The following is a 22,471-nucleotide window of genomic DNA, read 5'->3' on the forward strand; positions in this document are numbered from 1 at the left end:
AACAGTTTTGGCTGCATCTATTACAACATCGCTTATGTTACTGCCATCACGTATTTTTTAAATGAGGGGTTCTTAACCTTTTTAACCCCTGGGCCCAACTTTTCCACAACACAAGGGCCTGGAACTTACTCAAATATTAACACTGAAATAGTAATCTTACTCTTAATCATGTTCAATAAACATATCCAATCAACTTACAGTTTAACTGGAAAAACCTTGTCAAATGATAGGATATCATGTGTTAATCACAAAGTATTATCAAGGCTTACGTCAGACTGATTACAAAAACAAGTACTAATCAAATATACTGCAAAAGGAGGGACATTTACATACAGTTATGCAATTCTAAAATTAATCAAATCTAGTTAAATCAATAATGAAATTGAAGTGAAAATGAAAATATAGCTTCACCACTTCAGTCATAATTTTTGCGCCTAAGAAACTTCTATATGACTTTAGATCCAGACTTCTTTTGTTTGTTTAAGATTGTCATTACTGCCACAAGTGGTGGAAACATGTATTACAAATGAGTACCGCTGCGACCAATACCGAGAAACAGATATTTTTTGACGGCCCTCTAAGAGCCCCAACAATGGGCCCCAGCCTATGGTTAAGAAACACTGTCCTAAACCAAAGACATGCATCTTAATGAAATTAAACAATGGATGTCCGCTAACTTTTTGTAACTCAACACTAAGAAGCTGATTATCGGTCCTGCTAGACACTGACATCTACCGTATTTCTCGGACTATAAGTCGTAGTTTTTTTCATAGTTTGGCCGGGGGTGCAACTTATACTCAGGAGCGACTTGGTATATCGCAGATATACCAAAACAGCAGGCAGTCTATCTTGGTGATTGTATTGTACCATATGTCCCGGCAAACAATCTGCATTTAAAGAACTCCGGCTTATTAGTGATTCCCAGAGCCCAAAAAAATTAATAATGTTGACAAAATAATAGAATGATAAATGACACAATTTCTATTTTTGGGCAGAATTATTATAGTGTTCCCAATGTTAAAAGGATAAAGGCATTGTTTACAAATTTGGTAAATAAATAACCAAAAAATGTATATTTTGTTGTTTTCTTACTGTACCAAAAATGAACCGAACCGTGACCTCTAAACCGAGGTACGTACCGAACCAAAATTTTTGTGTACCGTTACACCCTTATATTACGCCTATACTGGCTCACCTGCACTGGCTTCCTGTGCGCTTAAGATGTGACTTTAAGGTTTTACTACTTACGTATAAAATACTACACGGTCTAGCTCCATCCTATCTTACTGAGTACCATATGTCCCGGCAAGAAATCTGCGTTCAAAGAACTCCGGCTTATTAGTGATTCCCAGAGCCCAAAAACATTAATAATGTTGACAAAATAATAGAATGATAAATGACACAATATGTTACTGCATATATCAGCAGACTAATTAGGAGCCTTTGTTTGCTTACTTACTACAAAAGACAAGTTGTCTGGTATGTTCACTATTGTATTTAAGGACAAACTTGTAATAAGAAACATATGTTTAATGCACCCTGAGATTTTTTGTTAAAATAAAGCCAAAAACTAAATTTTTGTGGTCCCCTTTATTTAGAAAAGTATCAAAAAGTACCGAAAATTATAGAAATAATTTTGGTACCGGTACCAAAATATTGGTATCGGGACAACACTAGTTCGGTGCAAACGTAACCTAGACATATTGCTATAATGATGGACTGGTTGAATCCAGAGTGTGGGTTATACAAAACTATGCTAAATATACACAAAGCAGAAGATCTTTGAAGAGCATGTTTGCATCAGATTCCTAAATAAAGCAGAGCACTCCCATCATAGAGGATCTTTGACATCCTCCTTACAATGCAATACATAATAAAGTCCGAGGATTCTACATAAGACAGGATCAAAATGAAATGTTGACATTAACACAAAAACGCGATTTAACAAAGCCCTTTGTCGAGACATGGTGACCGGTCTAATTGTGTCTCATGTTGGTGAACCCACGCATTCGCAAGTTCATGTGTGTCTAAATAAGATGCTAGTCTATGAGTGGGTGTTAGCTGCTTTGCACCCCAGCATCCGGTCGTGCTGCCCTGCATAGGCTGAGGCGTGTGTGCGGCTGCCCCCAAGGACCCTTTGGAGAATCCCCAGCAGCAGTTGGAATACATTAGACCAGTGTTGTTCAACCTTTTGTGAGCCAAGGCACATTTTTTTCATTGAAAAAATCCCCACACCACCAGCAGAAAACATTCAAAAATGAAACTCAGCAGCCGATATTGACAATAAAAAGTCATTCTCGCAATTGTTGGATATGAATTCAAACCAAGCATGCATCATTATAGCTCCTGTCTCAAAGTAGGTGTACTGTCACCACCTGTCACATCACCATCCATCCATCCATTTTCTACCGCTTATTCCCTTTGGGGTCGCGGGGGGCGCTGGAGCCTATCTCAGCTACAATCGGGCGGAAGGCGGGGTACACCCTGGACAAGTCGCTACCTCATCACAGGGCCAACACAGTCACATCACGCCGTGACTTATTTGGAGTTTTTTGGTGTCTTCCTGTGTGTAGTGTTTTAGTTCTTATCTTGCGCTCCTATTTAGTTGTTGATTGTCATGTCATGTATGGATGTACTTTGTGGACGCCGTCTGCTCCACACGCTGTAAGTCTTTGCTGTCGTCCAGCATTCTGTTTTTGTTTACTTTGCAGTCAGTTCAGTTTTAGTTTCGTTTTGCATAGCCATCCCTAAGCTTCAATGCCTTTTGTTTATTTTTGGTTTAAGCATTAGGTACCTTTTTACCTGTACACTGCCTCCCACCGTCATCTGCATATTGGGATCACGACAAACCATGTTCCCGACATCTACAAAGCAATTAGCTACCTGCTGCCACCTACTGATATGGAAGAGTATTACACGGTTACTCTGGCACAGACACTCAACAACGGCACATTTGAGGATTATAATTACTGGTTTGCATAAAAAATGTTTAGCCCAATTAGGTGAAATGATATAATCTCGCACGGCACACCAGACAATATCTCACGGTACGCTAGTGCAGTGCTTTTCAACCAGTGTGCCGCGGCACACAAGTGTACCGGGAGATATTGTTTGGTGTGCCGTGGGAGATTATGTAATTTCACCTAATTGGGTTTAAAACATTTGATGCAAACCAGTAATTATAATCCGCAAATGTGTCGTTGTTGAGTGTCTGTGCTGGCTAGAGCTCGGCAGAGTAAACGTGTAATACTCTTCCATATCAGTAGGTGGCAGCAGGTAGCTAATTGCTTTGTTTTGATTGATTGATTGAAACTTTTATTAGTAGGTTGCACAGTGAAGTACATATTCCGTACAATCAACCACTAAATGGTAACATCCGAATACGTTTTTCAACTTGTTTAAGCTTAAATTGATTCATGATACAGATACATACTATTTTCATAATACAGTCATCACACAAGATAATCATCAGAGTCTATACATTGAATTATTTACATTATTTACAATCCGGGGTGTGGGATATGGAGGGGGGAGGGGTTTAGGTTTGGTTGGTATCAACACTTCAGTCATCAACAATTGCATCATCAGAGAAATGGACATTGGAACAGTGTAGGACTGACTTGGTAGGATATGTACAGCAAGTAGTGGACATAGAGAGAGAGAGAGATCAGAAAGTATAAGAAAAAGTGTCTACATTTGATTATTTACATTTGATTATTTACAATCCGAAGAGGTATGATGTGGAAGGGAGGGTGTTAGTTTAGGGGTGAAGTTGCCTGGAGGTGTTCTTTTAGTGCAGTTTTGAAGGAGGATAGAGATGCCCTTTCTTTTACACATGTTGGGAGTGCATTCCATATTGATGTGGCATATAAAGAGAATGAGTTAAGACCTTTGTTAGATCGGAATCTGGGTTTAACGTGGTTAGTGGAGCTCACCCTGGTGTTGTGGTTATGGCGGTCATTTACGTTAAGGAAGTAGTTTGACATGTAATTCGGTATCAGGGAGGTGTAGCGGATTTTATAGACTAGGCTCAGTGCAAGTTGTTTTACTCTGTCCTCCACCCTGAGCCAGCCCACTTTGGAGAAGTGGGTAGGAGTGAGGTGTGATCTGGGGTGGAGGTCTACAAGTAATCTGACCAGCTTGTTCTGGGATGTTTGGAGTCTAGATTTGAGGGTTTTGGAGGTGCTAGGGTACCAGGAGGTGCATGCGTAATCGAAAAAGGGTTGAATGAGAGTTCCCGCTAGAATCTTCATGGTGCTTTTGTTGACCAGAGAGGAGATTCTATAGAGAAATCTCGTTCGTTGGTTGACCTTTTTTATTACCTCGGTTGCCATTTTATCACAGGAAAGATAAGCCTCTAGAATGGAACCTAGGTAGGTGACCTCATCTTTCCTGGTGGTAACAATGTCACCCACTTTTAAAGTGAAGTCATTGACTTTCTTGAGGTTGACCCAAATGATGTAGATGTTGGGAATATGGTTTGTCGTGATCCCAACGTGCAGACAACAGCGGGAGGCAGGGTGCAGGTAAAAAGGTATCAAATGCTTAAACCAAAAGTAAACAAAAGGCATTGAAGCTTAGGGATGGCTATGCAAAACGAAACTAAAACTGAACTGGCTGCAAAGTCAACAAAAACAGAATGCTGGACAGCAAAGACTTACAGCGTGTGGAGCAGACGGCGTCCACAAAGTACATCCGTACATGACATGACAATCAACAACAAAATAGGACAAGAGCTATAGTGATGCATGCTTGGTTGTGGTTTGAATTCATATGCAACAATTGCGAGAACGACTTTTTATTGTCAATATCGGCAGCCTCATTTTTTTATGTTTTCTGCTGGTGGTGTGCCTCGGGATTTTTTCAATGAAAAAAAATGTGCCTTGGCTCCAGTGACGTGCAGTCAGGGGAGGCAGGGCCTCACGTGCCATCATGGAAAGAAAAAAAATGTAAAAAGAAAGAAAAAAAAATTAAATTGTTATATGTATCCAGTGATTATACTATACAGTTATTTTCCATTTAACTTCACCAGTTTTAGATTATTTTTATTCAAAATCGCTGAATTTTCACATTTGCCGTTCAAATACTGAGAAGAGACTTGCGGTGAGTCACCAACCAGTTGAGGCACGTCACTGAGTTGTGCCTCAACATGGATTGCGCAATGACTCGGCTAACTGCTGGCCTGCTGTGCAGTGAGACCGTATTGCAATATGAATTATATTATACATTTCCATAGTTTAGTTAGCTGAGGTATATAATGCACAGTGTATTTTGTCAACAACTGTATGTGTGTAACGTATTTCTTGTGCTGAGCAATCATAAAACGGCTACGAAGACGCACTGACTGAGGCTCGCAGTAATCCCGCCTCCGGTGGTAGAGGGCGCTAGTGATCCCAGAGATCATTCTTGCGACTACACGGCTGCAGAATAAGTGACAACAAGCAGCAACAATTAGCTGTGATCGTTTATTTTTTCCTCTTGCCTTGACTATTAACATGGAGGATTACATATCTAAAATAAAACAGTTTTCCAAACTGGACTTTCAATCGAAGCAGGAGGTAATACTTAAAGGAAGATCTCCATCGAGACAGAGAGACTTTTAAAACTGAAGAAAGATAAGGAAGACTTCTGTAAACAAGTTATCGATGCTTTTGTTCAAAAGGAGCTGTGCATGGACTTCATTTATAAGTAAAAGTAAGACCATAATAACGTTGTTTTTTTTATTATTAAATGTGCTTTTTTGTGTGCTACAGTTTGTATGTGTAAAGTTAAAGTACCAATGATTGTCACACACACACACGAGGTGTGGTGAAATGTGTCCTCTGCATTTGACCCATCCCCTTGTTCACACCCTGGGAGGTGAGGGGAGCAGTGGGCAGCAGCGGCGCCGCGCCCGGGAATCATTTTTGGTGATTTAACCCCCAATTCCAACCCTTGATGCTGAGTGCCAAGCAGGGAAGAATGCTGGTATGAGCTTTTAAACATAACCCGTTAACTGCTGCCAATCAAATGGTGAATAAGATACTCTTTAGGGTTCTGACTATGATGAAGTCAGTGCCTCACCAGTCATGAACCTCACTGCACGTCACTGCTTGGCTCACAAAAGGTTGTAAAACACTGCACTGGTGTGCCGCTACACAGTGGTTGAAAAACACTGCATTAGACAGGCATGCTTGAGTGACAGATGTAAATAAAGCGTGTTACCTCTCTGCCAGAGTGGCGTTCAATGGCCTTCTTGACTTTGCCGTACGTCCCTTTCCCCAGCGTCTCCAGCAGCTCGTAGCGGTGCTTCAGGTTGTGCTTGTGGTGGTGTTTTTTCACGCCGGGGTTCCTCTGGCTCTCCTCGGGGGAGCCTACGGCAAGCGCGTACGCGTGACGGGGCTCGCCCCCCGCCGGTTGGGGCGCGAAGCTCTGGCCCCTGGAGGCCTCCGGGCGGCTTGCCCCACGGCGGGGCGCCAAGTAAGCCATCTCACTTTAACTTCTTTGTAAATAAGCTAGCAATAAGATAATTAATATACAGTAATACTTATAGGCCTAATAATAGTAATAAATAAATAAATTACAATGAATAACGCGCAAGCTACTTGTCATATTTGTCAACATGGAAACATTTCCAGATTGTCTTGTTAATGAGGCTATTTTGTCCACTAAGCATAAAAAAGTCTATAATAATAACGACATACATATCGTGTCAATAGTGTATAATAATATCATTTCAAGATGATAGTCTACACTTCACCTAATAATAAATATATAGTAGCGAGCTACTCCTCAATCGACTAGTAATGTCTGTTTGTGCCTAATTTGGGGCTCGCTCGCATCATCTGTGCTCCGAAACGCTGCCGACTTCTACCAGGCGAGAAAGCTGCGACGAAACCGGCGTTCTGGATGAAGATGACCCTCATGTTTGCCCCCCAGCTGGCTCCTCATTCATCCGGACCCAGCTGCGTGTCGTCGTGCGCCCTCGGGCTCCGTGCCGTGCTCGACCCGGGTGGAGGTGCGCGGTGCTCGGACACGATCGGGAGCGGAGACGCGGTGGATATTGCCATGGTCGCTGGACTGGCTCCCTCCCGGTCGTCTGGTCTTGCTTTTTTTGGTTTTCCTGTCCTGCGTGTCTTGCTTGCTGCTGCCCTCTCTCTCGCTTTTCTTAACGTAAAGGAAGGGGAAGGCTGGAGGAGCGGGGTCCGGAGGGCGTGGCTTCGGAGGTCTTCCTCCACTTCTTTGTGAGAGCGCTTTCATCCCTCAGAACACTGCAGTTGACGAGCAGGGGCGTAGCTCGCCACTCTGGGGGCAGGGCCACCTCCACTACAAAGACAATAACATACTGTGCAAACATAAAACGCACTGGACGTTTCATGATTTTCCTCTAAAAAAAATAAGGACCGAGGAAGAAGCCATTACATGTTGGTGAGGGTCTGGATACAGGAGTTTATTTACACTGTTCAGTCACCATATTTATCTGGCGGTAGATCCTTAAAAACAGCAGCATGCTGGAGTTGTTTCAAAGATCTTTGACAAGCTTTTTTGTACATCAAATTTTGGAAAATAGCAGACCGCTCCTCTCATATACACTGTATTAAAAAAAATCCTATTTGTATGGTTAATTTACTCTAAATTTCTACTGTAATTTTTCTATTTTTTTAAATAGTTTATAAAACTGTAGATTTTGAAGACATTATCTGTAAATAAACAATCCGCCTGTTATTTTAAGTAATATGATTGTAGCTGAGATAGGCTCCAGCACCCCCGCGACCCCAAAGGGAATAAGCGGTAGAAAATGGATGGATGGATGGATGCCAGTACTGACAAACTATGTATATTTCTATTTTTTTTCCAGAAAAATACCAAATTAATTATACATAGCATTTTCTGTTTTCTTAAATTACTTTCAAATTCATGTAAAATTAAAGCTGCAAGCAGCGATGGACGGGACCGACTTTGACGGCACATAAAATCCAAACCGGAGCAGTAATTAGAAGTCTTTGGTCAACTTTTAATCAGAATGGCTCAAACTCCCTCCTGTGCTAGTTTGAAGCCGACACGACAAACGCGCTCAGAGGAGATAATGTTTGAAAAAAAGTGACCGGTTTTTACAAAACTTTTGTTTTGAAGGGGGAATTGCAAACTTCCTGTTGATTTTTGCTGGGGGTTGTCAATGAATGAAATGTAGGTCTAAGTACATAGATAAACCACATAGAGGTTTTTGTTTCAGGTCTCTACGACATTCGTACTGGAAGTTAGAGGCTGTGTTTTCTTCCTAGGGGGCGCTAGAGCGCAATTTTGAGTTTTGGGGTTGGGTTTTTTTTATTAGATCGCAATTTTTGCCAGTCCTGATGTGTGTGTCAAGTTTGGTGAGTTTTGAAGCATGTTAAGGGGGTCAAATTACAGCTCAAAGAGGCAAAAGTGACTGTTTTAATCAGAAGGGTTCAATCTTTCTCCTGTGCTATTTTGAAACCAACACCACAAACGCGCTCAGAGGAGATAATGTTTGAAAAAAGTTGACCGGTTTTTACAAAACTTTTGTTTTGAAGGGGGAATTGCAAACTTCCTGTTAATTTTTGCATGGGGGTGTCAATGAATGAAATGTAGGTCTAAGTGAGACCCACATAGAGGTTTTTGTTTCATGTCTCTACGACATTCGTACTGGAAGTTAGAGGCTGTGTTTTCTTCCTAGGGGGGCGCTAGAGCGCAATTTTGAGTTTTGGGGTTGGGTTTTTTTATTAGATCGCAATTTTTGCCAGTCCTGATGTGTGTGTCAAGTTTGGTGAGTTTTGAAGCATGTTAAGGGGGTCAAATTACAGCTCAAAAAGGCAAAAGTGACTTTTTTAATCAGAAGGGTTCAATCTCTCTCCTGTGCTAGTTTGAAGTCGACACGACAAACGCGCTCAGAGGAGATAATGTTTGAAAAAAGGTGACCGGTTTTTATAAAACTTTTGTTTTGAAGGGGGAATTGCAAACTTCCTGTTGATTTTTGCTGGGGGTTGTCAATGAATGAAATGTAGGTCTAAGTGAGACCCACATAGAGGTTTTTGTTTCATGTCTCTACGACATTCGTACTGGAAGTTAGAGGCTGTGTTTTCTTCCTAGGGGGCGCTAGAGCGCAATTTTGAGTTTTGGGGTTGGGTTTTTTCTTAGATCGCAATTTTTGCCAGTCCTGATGTGTGTGTCCAGTTTGGTGAGCTCAAAGAGGCAAAAGTGACTGTTTTTACTAAACCTTTGTTTTGAAGGGGGAATTGCCAACTTCCTGTTGATTTTCGCTGAAGGACGTCAATGTATGAAATCTAGGTCTAAGTCAGACCTACATAGAGGTTTTCGTTTCATGTCTCTACGACATTCCTACCGGAAGTTACAAGCAGTTGTGTCTGTGTTTTTTCATAGGGGGCGCTAGAGCGCAATTTTTGGTCCTGATGTCTTCTGTCAAATATAGTGAGTTTTGAAGCATGTTAGGAGGTCAAATTACAGCTCAAAGAGGCGGCGGAATAATAATAATAAAACCTTACAATTACAATAGGGTCCTCTGTCTCAAAGGGACATTGCGGTCCCTAATTACAGTAATTGTCTTTCATTAAATATGGAGCTTGTTATATAAAAGTCTATGTCCATACTAACAATGTAGAATAAAGGTATTTTTCTGCAGAACTGTTTGCATCGTCACTTTATTAAAGGTGGTTGATCTAAACAATTCAGAAAAAATCTGTAAAATAATGGTATTTTTCTGTGGAACTGCCAGCATTGTCACTTCATTAAAAGTGTTTGATCGTAATAATTTGGAAAAACTCTGTAGAATAAAGGTATTTTTCTGCAGAACTGTTTGCATCGTCACTTTATTAAAGGTGGTTGATCTTAATAATTTAGTAAAAATCTGTAAAATTACGATATTTTTCCGCAAAACGTTTCATGAAAATGTCTGTAAATATAATGTTTTTGATCATTATTTGGTTTACAATGTTTTACTTTAATTTTATGGTTTTCGTTTGGCAGCTGTAGCTGCCAGTAGATGACCGTTTTTTTACAGAATTTTTTTTTACAGTGTAGAGAGGATCTTTGACTCGCATAACAAAGAACTATTGTTGACTGAGGCTTTTTAAAGTTCAAGTTAAAGTACCAAATGATTATCACACACACACTAGGTGTGGTGAAATTATTCTCTGCATTTGACCCATCACCCTTGATCACCCCCTGGGAGGTGAGGGGAGCAGTGGGCAGCAGCGGTGGCCGTGCCCGGGAATCATTTTTGGTGATTTAACCCCCAATTCCAACCCTTGATGCTGAGTGCCAAGCAGGGAGGTAATGGGTCCCATTTTTATAGTGTTTGGGGTTTGAACTCACAACCTACCAATCTCAGGGCGGACACACTAACCACTAGGCCACTGAGTAGGTTTTTACATCTGATTTGTAAAAACTGCAAAATAATAATAATAATAATGGATTAGATTTAGCGCTTTTTTAGACACTCAAAGCAAATTTCACAGAGAAGTGACAACCCATAGCAATCTTGTGTAATACTGTAAGAGATCTTTGACTACCTTTTTTTTTTTTTTGCATCAAATTCTGATTGGCTCACATGTTCCTAAAAACAGCAGAGCATCTTTTACTGCATCCGATTTCTAAGAATTACATAGCAATCCAGTCTTATACTGTAGAATATCTTTGCAAAGTTTTTTTTGCAGTAGTTTCCTACAAAACAGCAGACTGCTCCTCTCATATAGGGGATATTTAGTAGCATTTTTGTATACAGGGGTCTTTGACTCATATTTTATGCATCTGATTCTTAAAAACTGCAAATCAATCCTATCTCATACTGTATAAGATCGTTGACAATCATTTTTTTGCTGTAGATTTCTACAAAACAGCAGGCTGCTCCTGTTGTATAAATGTTTCAAAGATCTTTGACGAGCTTGTTTGTACATCGAATTCTGGAAAATAGCAGACCGCTCCTCGCATATAGAGAGGATCTTTGACTAGCATTTTCTGTGTCAGATAACAAAGCACTCTTGTTGACTCAGGCTTTTTACATCTGATTTCTAAAAACTGCATAGCAACCTTGTGTTATACTGTAGGAGATCTTTGACTAGCTTTTTTTTGCATCAAATTCTGATTGGCTCACATGTTTTACATCAGATTCCTAAAAACAGCATTTACTGCATCCGATTTCTTAGAATTACATAGCAATCCAGTCTTATACTGTAGATATATTGCCAAGTTTTTTGCAGTTAATTCCTACAAAACAGCAGCTCCTCTCATATAGAGGATCTTTAGTAGCATTTTTGTATACAGGGGTCTTTGACTCATATGTGATGCATCTGATTCTTAAAAACTGCAAATCAATCCTATCTCATACTGTATAAGATCTTTGACAATCATTTTTTTGCAGTAGATTTCTACAAAACAGCAAGCTGCTCCTGTTATATCAAATGTATTTGACTAAAGTTGTATTTAAAACAGTTTCTTAAAAAAAGAAAAAGCAGAGCACTCCTGTCTGTCATATGAGGGATCTTAGATTAGTGGGGGGTTTTCATCAGATTACTAAAAACAGAAGGCAACTCCTCTTATCTGGAGGATCTTTGACCATAATTTTTCTATTAGAATCCTACAAACCGCAAGACACTCTTGTTGTATAGAGGATTTTTGACTCACGTTTTTGCATCGGATTCTTAAAAACTGTTAGGCAATCCTGTCTAATACTATACATTTTTGACAATCTTTTTTGCAGTAAATTCCTATTAAACAGCAGACTATATATAGCGCATTAAGATAATTTTCTAAAATAAAAAAAACAGTGTACTCACAACTAAAAAACAATAGGCAACTCATTTCATATAGAGGATCTTTGACTCAAATGTTTTCTCTCAGATTCCTAAAAACAGCAGAGCAATCTTGTTTTACAGAAGATCTTTGACTCATGTTTTTTTGCATTGGATTCCTAAAAACAGCAAAGCACTCTAGCGACTCATGTTTTTTTCCATCTGACTCGTAAAAAAAACTGCATAGCAATCCTGTCTTAAACTGTAGAATATCTTTAACAAGCATTTTTGGAGGAGATTCCGACAAAACGTGTTGTGTAGAAGATCTTTGACATTGCTCAGTTTCCTAAAAAAAAACAGCCAAAATCATATGGAAGACCTATGACTAGTGGGATATTTTTTTTTGCATCAAATTCTTACAAAACAGTAGATTGATCCTGTCAAATAGAGGATCTTTCATTAGGGATTTTTGCAATAGCCTTCTAAAAAAAAACCTACTTCTTAACAAACCATGTCTAAAAGACGTTTTTGACTAGCGTTTTTGCAGTAGATTGCCAAGTAAAAGCAGACTACTTTTGTCATAGAAAAGATCTCTGAATCGCGTTTTTGCAGTTAGTACTCAAAAACAGAAGAATGCTCCTGTCAAATAAAAGATCTATAACTAGCCTTTTCACAGAATATTGCTAAAAAGAAACAACAGAGCACTCCTGCCATTTAGAGGGTCTTTGACTAGCTTTTTCCTTAAAGGCCTACTGAAATGCGATTTTCTTATTTAAACGGGCATAGCAGGTCCATTCTATGTGTCATACCTGATCATTTCGCGATATTGCCATATTTTTGCTGAAAGGATTTAGTAGAGAACATAGACGATAAAGTTCGCAACTTTTGGTCGCTAATAAAAAAGCCTTGCCTCTACCGGAAGTAACAGACGAGTAGCGTGACGTCACAGGTTGTGGAGCTCCTCACATCTGCACATTGTTTACAGTCATGGCCACCAGCAGCGAGAGCGATTCGGACCGAGAAAGCGACGATTTCCCCATTAATTTGAGCGAGGATGAAAGATTTGTGGACGAGGGAAGTGAAAGTGAAGGACTAGAGGGCAGTGGGAGCGATTCAGATAGGGAAGATGCTGTGAGAGGCGGGTGGGACCTGATATTCAGCTGGGAATGACTAAAACAGTAAATAAACACAATACATATATATACTCTATTAGCCACAACACAACCAGGTTAATATATTTAATATGCCACAAATTAATCCCGCATAACAAACACCTCCCCCCTCCCGTCCATATAACCCGCCAATACAACTCAAACACCTGCACAACACACTCAATCCCACAGCCCAAAGTACCGTTCACCTCCCCAAAGTTCATACAACACATATGTTTCCCCAAAGTCCCCAAAGTTACGTACGTGACATGCACATAGCGGCACACACGTACGGGCAAGCGATCAAATGTTTGGAAGCCGCAGCTGCATGCATACTCACGGTACCGCGTCTGCGCATCCAACTCAAAGTCCTCCTGGTAAGAGTCTCTGTTGTCCCGGTTCTCCACAGGCCAATGGTAAAGCTTGACTGTCATCTTTTGGGAATGTAAACAATGAAACACCGGCTGTGTTTGTGTTGCTGCAGCCGCCTGCAATACACCGCTTCCCACCTACAGCTTTCTTCTTTGTTGTCTCCATTGTTCATTGAACAAATTGCAAAAGATTCACCAACACAGATGTCCAGAATACTGTGGAATTTTGCGATGAAAACAGACGACTTAATAGCTGGCCACCACGCTGTCCCAAAATGTCCTCTACAATCCGTGACGTCACGTGCCGGCGTCATTATACCGAGACGTTTTCAGCAGGATATTTCGCGCAATATTTAAAATTGCACTTTAGTAAGCTAACCCAGCCGTATTTGCATGTGTTGCAATGTTAAGATTTCATCATTGATATATAAACTATCAGACTGCGTGGTCGGTAGTAATCGGTTTCAGTAGGCCTTTAAAAACAGCAGAGCTTCTGTCATAGTAGAGGACCTCTGACTTGCATTTTTGTAGTACATCCCTAAAAACAGCAGAGCGTTCAAGTCATACAAAGGATCTTTGAATAGCGGTCTTGCAATTCTTTTAGAGGATCTTTGATAACTTTATGACAAATATGTCGGATCATTGCATTAAATGATAAATAAATGATAAATGGGTTGTACTTGTATAGCGCTTTTCTACCTTCAAGGTACTCAAAGCACTTTGACACTACTTCCACATTTACCCATTCACACACACATTCACACACTGATGGAGGGAGCTGCCATGCAAGGCGCTAACCAGCACCCATCAGGAGCAAGGGTGAAGTGTCTTGCTCAGGACACAACGGACATGACGAGGTTGGTACTAGGTGGGGATTGAACCAGGGACCCTCGGGTTGCGCACGGCTACTCTCCCACTGCGCCACGCCGTCCCCAAACTGAAACTATATACATATCAAGATTAAGAATATTACATCATATTTTTAAATATATGTGAAAAGACAATGTCAAAGTGAAAGTAATATTCAAATCTTAAGATTTTGCGTAATCCTGCAAACAATCCATCAAACGGCAATGAAATAAATAAAAAAGGGTGAATAACTAGCCCTGCGATGAGGTGGCGACTTGTCCAGGGTGTACCCCGCCTTCCGCCCGATTGTAGCTGAGATAGGCTCCAGCTTCCCCCGCGACCCCAAAAGGGAATAAGCGGTAGAAAATGGATGGATGGATGGGTGAATAACTACCTTGCATTGTGATTGACGCGCGATTTGTCCTGGTTGACTACGCCCCTTGCTATTTGTCAGCTGGGTTCCCCCAGGCCCTGTGATCATGGACAAGCTGTGATTATAATAACAGCTGGATGAACATCATCCAGTCATCAATACACGGTACAGGACCTTCTTGTAAACTGTTACAATATGAAAGGAGTCATGACTGCACATTGTGTAATAGAAGACCACTAAGCAAGTTAATCCAATAAGGACATTAGTTGCTTTCACCGTGAGCATTCAAAAAAAAAAAGGAGAAACATTCTTAATGAATTCCTCCTGAGCCCACGCCGCACTCATCACACAAGAGTTCTTGTAAAAGTCATCCTGTTACTGTTTGCATAATCCTGTTTACAGATAATGTGACAGACGGACAAATGGTAAGGGAAAACCACATCCTTGGCGGATATGAAAATCATCCTGCTTTGGTTGTCCTGGAAACTAGTTGAAGGCTTCAAAGCGTTCCACTTGCAGCTTTTTCTTTATATTATATAAATCTACTATATGTACTGTAGTCACTGCAGGCCAGGTGTGCTTTAGTAAGGAGCAACACTGACCTCTGGCGGTACAAAAGTAATACAGCAGCCTCATCTTCTGCTACATTTAATAGGGTTCCTGTGTAGGGTTAAGGACTTCTTTTTTTTTTACTTTTGGGACTGACACCACACAATGGCATTCTGTAAATCTACCAGAGGGCACATTAACAACTAACTGTCGTGCTAAAAAAAACATGGGCGTGTATGACTAGACAGTATTTGTTCGACCTTTTGTTCACGGCAGAGGGAGGCCATAATGAGAAGGTACCTTCTCACTGTGAGTCATCAGCAGACTGATGACTCACTGGTGCAGTTTGTTATTAATGCGATCATGCAGCAAGCGGCAACATTCTTTACTGCGGACACAACGTGCAAATATGCTTACCAAGGATAATATCATCCCCAATAAAGAGTACGTGGAGTGTTTTTAACTTCTGGGTAAACACATGAGGCTCAAATGTTCCAATAACTGAACCAAATGATATTATTAAGAGTAAAAAACATAGTCTGACTGTAAATGACACGTGTGTCCTCCCCAATGGGTTGTGCTCAAAATCCTTTGCCATACAAATATCCTCAAAATGTTATCAACATTATACATTTGGTTAATTAGTTAAGTCCCGTCCATGGCCCTGTGAAGACGTTTTTCAATCAGTCATGCTCAAATTTCACACACATGCTTGACTCTCTCCGAAAAGTGTGTACTGAATTGTGTCGCGGTTTGGCTAAACTCCCTAAAGTTCCATCCATCCATCCATTTACCGCTTGTTCCTTTCGGGGTCGCTGGAGCCTATCTCCGCTACAATCGGGCGGAAGGCAGCGTACACCCTGGACAAGTCGCCACCTCATCACAGCCCCCCCCCCCCCCTAAATTTACGCACGGTAAAGTTTTCTTGAGTATGTTGAGCTGTGTGAGAAATTTCAAGTCAATGCGTCTATTTGGTCTGAACTTCCACTGACTGCTTTAAAAAGGGGCTAAAGCAGGGATCCATCCATGCATTCGAGCGGAAGGCGGGGTACACCCTGGACAAGTCGCCACCTCATCGCAGGGCCAACACAGATAGACAGACAACATTCACACACTAGGGCCAATTTAGTGTTGCCAATCAACCTATCCCCAGGTGCATGTCTTTGGAGGTGGGAGGAAGCCGGAGTACCCGGAGGGAACCCACGCAGTCACGGGGAGAACATGCAAACTCCACACAGAAAGATCCCGAGCTCGGGATTGAACTCAGGACTACGACCTTCGTATTGTGAGGCACATGCACTAACCCCTGTTCCACCGTGATATTCATTTAAACTGTTTATTGGGGGCCACATTTCCATCCATCCATCCATTTTCTACCGCTTATTCCCTTCGGGATCGCGGGGGGCGCTGGAGCCTATCTCAGCTACAATCAGGTGGAAGGCGGGGTACACTCTGGACAAGTCGCCACCTCATCACAGGGCCAACACAGATAGACAGACAACATTCACACTCACATTCACACACTAGGGCCAATTTAGTGTTGCCAATCAACCTATCCCCAGGTGCATGTCTTTAGAGGTGGGAGGAAGCCGGACCACAGCAGTCACGGGGAGAACATGCAAACTCCACACAGAAAGTTCCCGAGCCCGGGATTGAACTCAGGACTACGACTTTCGTATTGTGAGGCACATGCACTAACCCCTATTCCACCGTGATAATCATTTAAATTGTTTATTGGGGGACACACTTCCAAAAAACGAAATACCGGTGGGATCAGACTTCTTCCTTCACTATTAGTCATATTTTGTATATTCCGGAAAACAAGTGTCCTCTACAGCAGCGTTCCCCAACCTTTTTTGCACTAGGGACCGGTTTAATGTAGGCATTATTTTCAGACACCAGCTTTCCACTTGTGCCAGATAAATACAGCAAAAATAAGTGCATAAAAAATACAACTCACCATAACGCTGAATTAGTGGGAGCCCTGGACTTGTTTCTTTGCGATGAGATGCAGATGGAAATCAACCTTTGGCTACAATCTGTCAAATTTATATTTTATATGTTCATTAATGTGCATTATATCATGTCACAAAGTTATGAAAAATATAACAAATGGAAAATTCCTATGAGGAGTTTTATTGTATGTATATCTATAAACAAGCTTATTTGTGTGTATCGTGGGTAGGGATGTCCCGGTCCAGGTTTTTGCACTTCCGATCCGATACCAATATTGTTTTTGCACTTCCGATCCGATACCAATACTGACCGATACCGATACCGACCGATACTGGCCTATCCGAGCATGTATTAAAGTTTAAAGTTATTTAGCCTACTTAGTTGTCAGAATCATGTTGCAAAGGGTTTTAGTACTCTTGATAACAACTAGCCAGCTGAATTAGGGGAGTTTGAATAATACACAATGGTTGGTAACAAGAAACTGACCTGTTTATTCAAGGATGAACACAAAATAGACAAAATTATACATGACAAACAGAAATGGCATCATTGAACTAGGGCTGGGCGATATGGCCTTTTTTTAATATTGCGATATTCTAAGGCCATATTGCGATACACAATATATATCTCGATATTTTGCCTTAGCCTTGAATGAACACTTGATGCATATAATCTAGCACTATGATGATTCTATGTGTTTTGATTGATTGATTGAGACTTTTATTAGTAGGCTGCACAGTGAAGTACATATTCCGTACAATTGACCACTAAATGGTAACACCCCAATAAGTTTTTCAACTTGTTTAAGTCGGGGTCCACTTAAATTGATTCATGATACAGATATATACTATCAGATATATACTATCATCATAATACAGTCATCACACAAGATAATCACATTGAATTATTTATAATCGGGGGTGTGGAGGGGGGCGCCTGATGTAAGTGTCAAAAAGACAGCCAAAAGAGTTTGATATGAGAATAAATCTAAAGTTAAAATATAGGGTAGATATGCACCCATTTGCAGGAAATGTAGTCTTGATTTTCAAAATTTTCTTTCAAGGCTTGCATGTCTACATTAAAACATTCTTCTTCATACTGCATTAATATATGCTACTTTTAAACTTTCATGCAGAGAAGGAAATCACAACTAAAAAAATCACTAATTTTTTCATACGGTGTTGATGTGGAAATTTTTGCCTCGGCATTTTGATGGTGTGGACGTGTGGCACCGAATGGAGATAAGCGTCTCGACAGACGTCACAATATTTGAACAATGATGACGAAAACTATTTTCTCTGTCGTGTCCGTGTGTCGAAAATTGTTATGCGCTTATTTTTTTATTTGATTTTGTGCGTGGCATAGATTTGCTATGCGCAGAGGACGCTTAAACAGTGCGCAATTGCACAGGCGAGCACCTTAGAGGGAGCGTTGCTCGCACGGCTGCGCTAGCATCACAGCTAACGTTAGCCATGCTGCTACCTCTCTGCTCGGGGAGGACGTATACGTATGTGACGTATGACGTATACGTATGTGACGTATGTCGTGACAGTATGTGACATGTGTAAGAAGGAGCACTTGCTGTCTGTGAGAGGGAGACACAGGAAAGAGTGAGAAGAGCCTGTCGTGTAATGCCAGCAGCTAAAAGCAACTGCGTGAGAATTCACAGACCTGTGGATGTGTTGAAGGTGTGCTGGAAAATGCGGAACGGAAATTACGGAGCAGCAGAAAAGTGGAATGTATTATTTAAATCGGTGCGTTGGAAAACACGGACCGGAGTTTTTTTTTTAAACTGGATCTCGATCGGCATTTTCCCATGCCTTGCCAATACGCAATTTTTGGCAAATATCGGCAGCCGATCCGATCCAAATATCGGTTCGGGACATCCCTAATCGTGGGACAGGTGAAAGTTAAGTTGGAGAAAATGCAGTCATTTATAAATTATTCAATGTTTCTCTGCGGCCCGGTAGCAAATGCGTCACGGACCGGTACCGGTCCCCGGATCGGTGTTGGGCACCACTGCTCTACAGCACCGGTCCGGGGACTGGTACCTGTCCGTGACGCATTTGCTACCGGACCGTACAGAAACATTACCGTATTTTTCGGAGTATAAGTCGCACCGGAGTATAAGTCGCACCTGCCGAAAATGCATAATAAAGAAGGGAAAAAACATATATAATTCGCACTGGAGTATAAGTCGCATTTTTGGGGGACATTTATTTGATAAAACCCAACACCAAGAATAGACATTTGAAAGGCAATTTAAAATAAATAAAGAATAGTGAACAACAGGCTGAATAAGTGTACGTTATATGAGGCATAAATAACCAACTGAGAACGTGCCTGGTATGTTAACGTAACATATTATGGTAGGAGTCATTCAAATAACTATAACATATAGAACATGCTATACGTTTACCAAACAATCTGTCACTCCTAATCGCTAGATCCCATGAAATCTTATACGTCTAGTTTCTTACGTGAATGAGCTAAATAATATTATTTGATATTTTACTATAATGTGTTAATAATTTCACACATAAGTCGCTCCTGGGTATAAGTCGCACCCCCAGCCAAACTATGAAAAATACTGCGACTTAGAGTCCGAAAAATACGGTAGTTTATAAACGACCGCAATTTCTCCGACTTAACTTTCGCCTGTCCCGTTAGGCACACCAATAAGCTCCTTCATTGATGTATAATAAAACCCCAGATAGGAAGACATCATTTGTTATATATTTTTTACCTGAGACAATGCACATTAATGAACATATGAAATGTAAACATGCCAGATTTTAGCCAAGGGAAAAAATCCATCTGTAGTCCCCGACAGGTCGATGGTATATGCAACAAGGTCCATAAAAACTGAAATTAGACAGCACCAACATAAGACAAAAACAGTACAATACAAAACACAGACTCAGATATAATAATACAAATGAAATCATGTCAAGACATATACTGTATAATACCGTAGTGTGCTGTATGACCTCAGCTTAAGAACAAGAAGAAAGTCATCATAGATGGAGAAGCCCTATAATGCTAAATGTGCTAAATTGTTACATATATTAAGTGAGCTGAAGAATTAAAATACACATTTCACTTGACTTAGAAATGTAAAGTGCTGCCGTTAATGTACAAGTAGTTAGCATTAACAGATGCGTTTAAACATGGAAAAATTGCACCAAACATCATACATAAGTGTATCTAGTTATGAAAAATTAGAGAAACTATTTAACTCTCGACTTGAATCTTTGCTTGAGAAGTATCATATAATCAATGACGGTCAGTATGGCTTTAGGTCCAAACGAACAACCTCAATGGCGATAACTGAAGCCATTGAAAAAATTACTAATGCACTGGAGCATAAAAGATATGCAGTTGGTATTTTTATTGATCTAAAGAAAGCCTTTGATACCATTAATTATTCAATTCTACTAGATACAATGGGAAGATATGGAATTAGGGTGCTGGCTGGTGACTGGTTAAAAAGTTATTTAACAGGGAGGGTACAGTTTGTTAAAATGGGTAAATTTTTATCTGATACTCTTGGCATTGCTTGTGGTGTCCCCCAAGGCTTCGTGTTGGGGCCAAAACTGTTTAATATATATATTAATGATATGTTTAATACATCCAAAGTACTGAAATTTATACTATTTGCAGACGACAGATGTATTCTACAGTAGTGATGACTATAATGAGCTCATAAATACAGTAAACACAGAACTAAACATAGTAAAAAAAAATGGATGGACACAAATAAATTATCTTTGAATATAAATAAAACTAAGATAGTGATGTTTGGAAATCGCAACATAATGTCTGAACAGAAAATAAGTATTGATGGTACCCAAATTGAAATCGTAAATGAGAATACATTTTTGGGAGTAATAATTGATTGTAAACTATCATGGAAACCTCATGTCAGACACATTAAAACAAAAATCTCCAAAAGCCTCTCAATTATAAACAAAGCAAAACTATACCTCAATGAAAATGCACTCCGTACTCTATACTGCACCTTGGTACTCCCATACCTTACATACTGTGTTGAAGTATGGGGGAATACTTACCACAACACAATTCATCCTCTGATCATATTACAGAAAAGAGCAGTGCGGATCATTCACAACGTTGGTTATTTAGAACATACTCATAATCTGTTTATGCAATAAAAGTTGCTAAAATTTGATGACCTTGTTAAATATAATACATTAATAATCTTATAAAAAGCATTTAACAAATTATTGCCGCCTAATCTACAACGTTTTTTTATAAGACGAGTGCAGGCTCATAACTTGAGAGGCTTTGGATATTTCTTATTGCCGAGAGCTCAAACCACTCGTGAACGTTTTGTGTGTCTGTATGCGGAGTAAAACTATGAAACAATCTGGACTTACAACACAAGCAATGCCAAACTATTAATCGATTTAAACTATTATACAAACATGGAGTCTGGTTCAAATATAGAGATGAGGGTCTTTAATTTGACCTGCTGCTGTACTCTGTCTCAAAGTGTTAACATGTGCTCAATGTTTCCTTACCATTATTGTTATGTTGTCTATTACCATTGTTGGTATATTCATTATTCCTACATTGTTGATACAAATTATTGTTACAGTGTGATAATTATTGTTACCTGTGGTAATGCCACTATGATACAACATCTGCATTATAATCCTTGAACAAAGAAAGAGTGAAACTCATGTGAATAATCACTGAATGGAGAACTGGGGGTGGGATTAAATAAATTATCTTCTTCCCACTCCCTTTCAGGCAAAACTGGACAATCATGCAATACATACTATATATTACCTTTGGCATTATATTAATTTATATTATTATGTGTTGTCAACTTTGTACTTGTTTATGTCATTGCCTGAAATAAATAAATAAATGAAATGAAAAATGAAAAATGAATGAAATATTGCACAAAATATGAATACCTAACTTTTAGAATAGAAGTATAAATCTATAAAAATAGAAATCGATAGAAATACATCAGCACTAATGGCAAGTATATCTAGTTTTATTATTATCAAACGTTTTGTCCTCGACGATGACGCATCACATACAATGCATCAGATAGTTAGCCAAAAATAAGCTTACAAGCTAGCGAAAATGAGTAAAAAACGTAAAAATCTCCAAGTCTTTGGAGATTTTTTTTGCAAAGGGAAAAGGGCCAGGAACCCCACTATTTCAGAGTGCATTATGGTTAGTTGTATTTTTCATGCACTTATTTTTGCTGTATTTATCTGCCACACGTGGAAGGCCGATACGTGAAACTACTGCCTACATTAAACCGGCCCCTGGTGCAAAAATGTCGGGAAACCCTGCTCTACAGGAGACATTTGATGTCCATCTATTAATTATATCTGAGTGACAGGAGCGCTCTGCTGTTTTTAAGTGTCACGACGAGGGGGGTTTCGCAGCCTACTGCGAGGATTGTTCTCCCGGGATGCAATTGGACTTTTCCGG

The 22,471-nt window shown here is 40.1% G+C and overlaps 1 protein-coding gene across 2 annotated transcripts in view; it reads right to left on the reverse strand.

The window, feature by feature from the left end:
- Positions 1-17,061, reverse strand: part of nuak1b (NUAK family, SNF1-like kinase, 1b) — a 99,796-nt gene extending 82,735 nt beyond the window's left edge. Inside the window, exon 1 of one of the 2 annotated variants that reach the window (XM_061969602.2) lies at positions 16,998-17,061. In XM_061969602.2, coding sequence (XP_061825586.1) covers positions 16,998-17,000 — 3 coding nt within the window. In that variant the 5' untranslated portion in view covers positions 17,001-17,061. Of the gene's footprint in view, positions 1-6,204; positions 7,131-16,997 lie in introns of those variants that run through there. The other variant, XM_061969601.2, reaches the window with a different exon arrangement.
- Between the last annotated feature and the right edge of the window lie 5,410 nt (positions 17,062-22,471).

The sequence above is a fragment of the Nerophis lumbriciformis genome, linkage group LG10, assembly GCF_033978685.3.
Source record: "Nerophis lumbriciformis linkage group LG10, RoL_Nlum_v2.1, whole genome shotgun sequence".
Lineage (NCBI taxonomy): Eukaryota > Metazoa > Chordata > Actinopteri > Syngnathiformes > Syngnathidae > Nerophis > Nerophis lumbriciformis.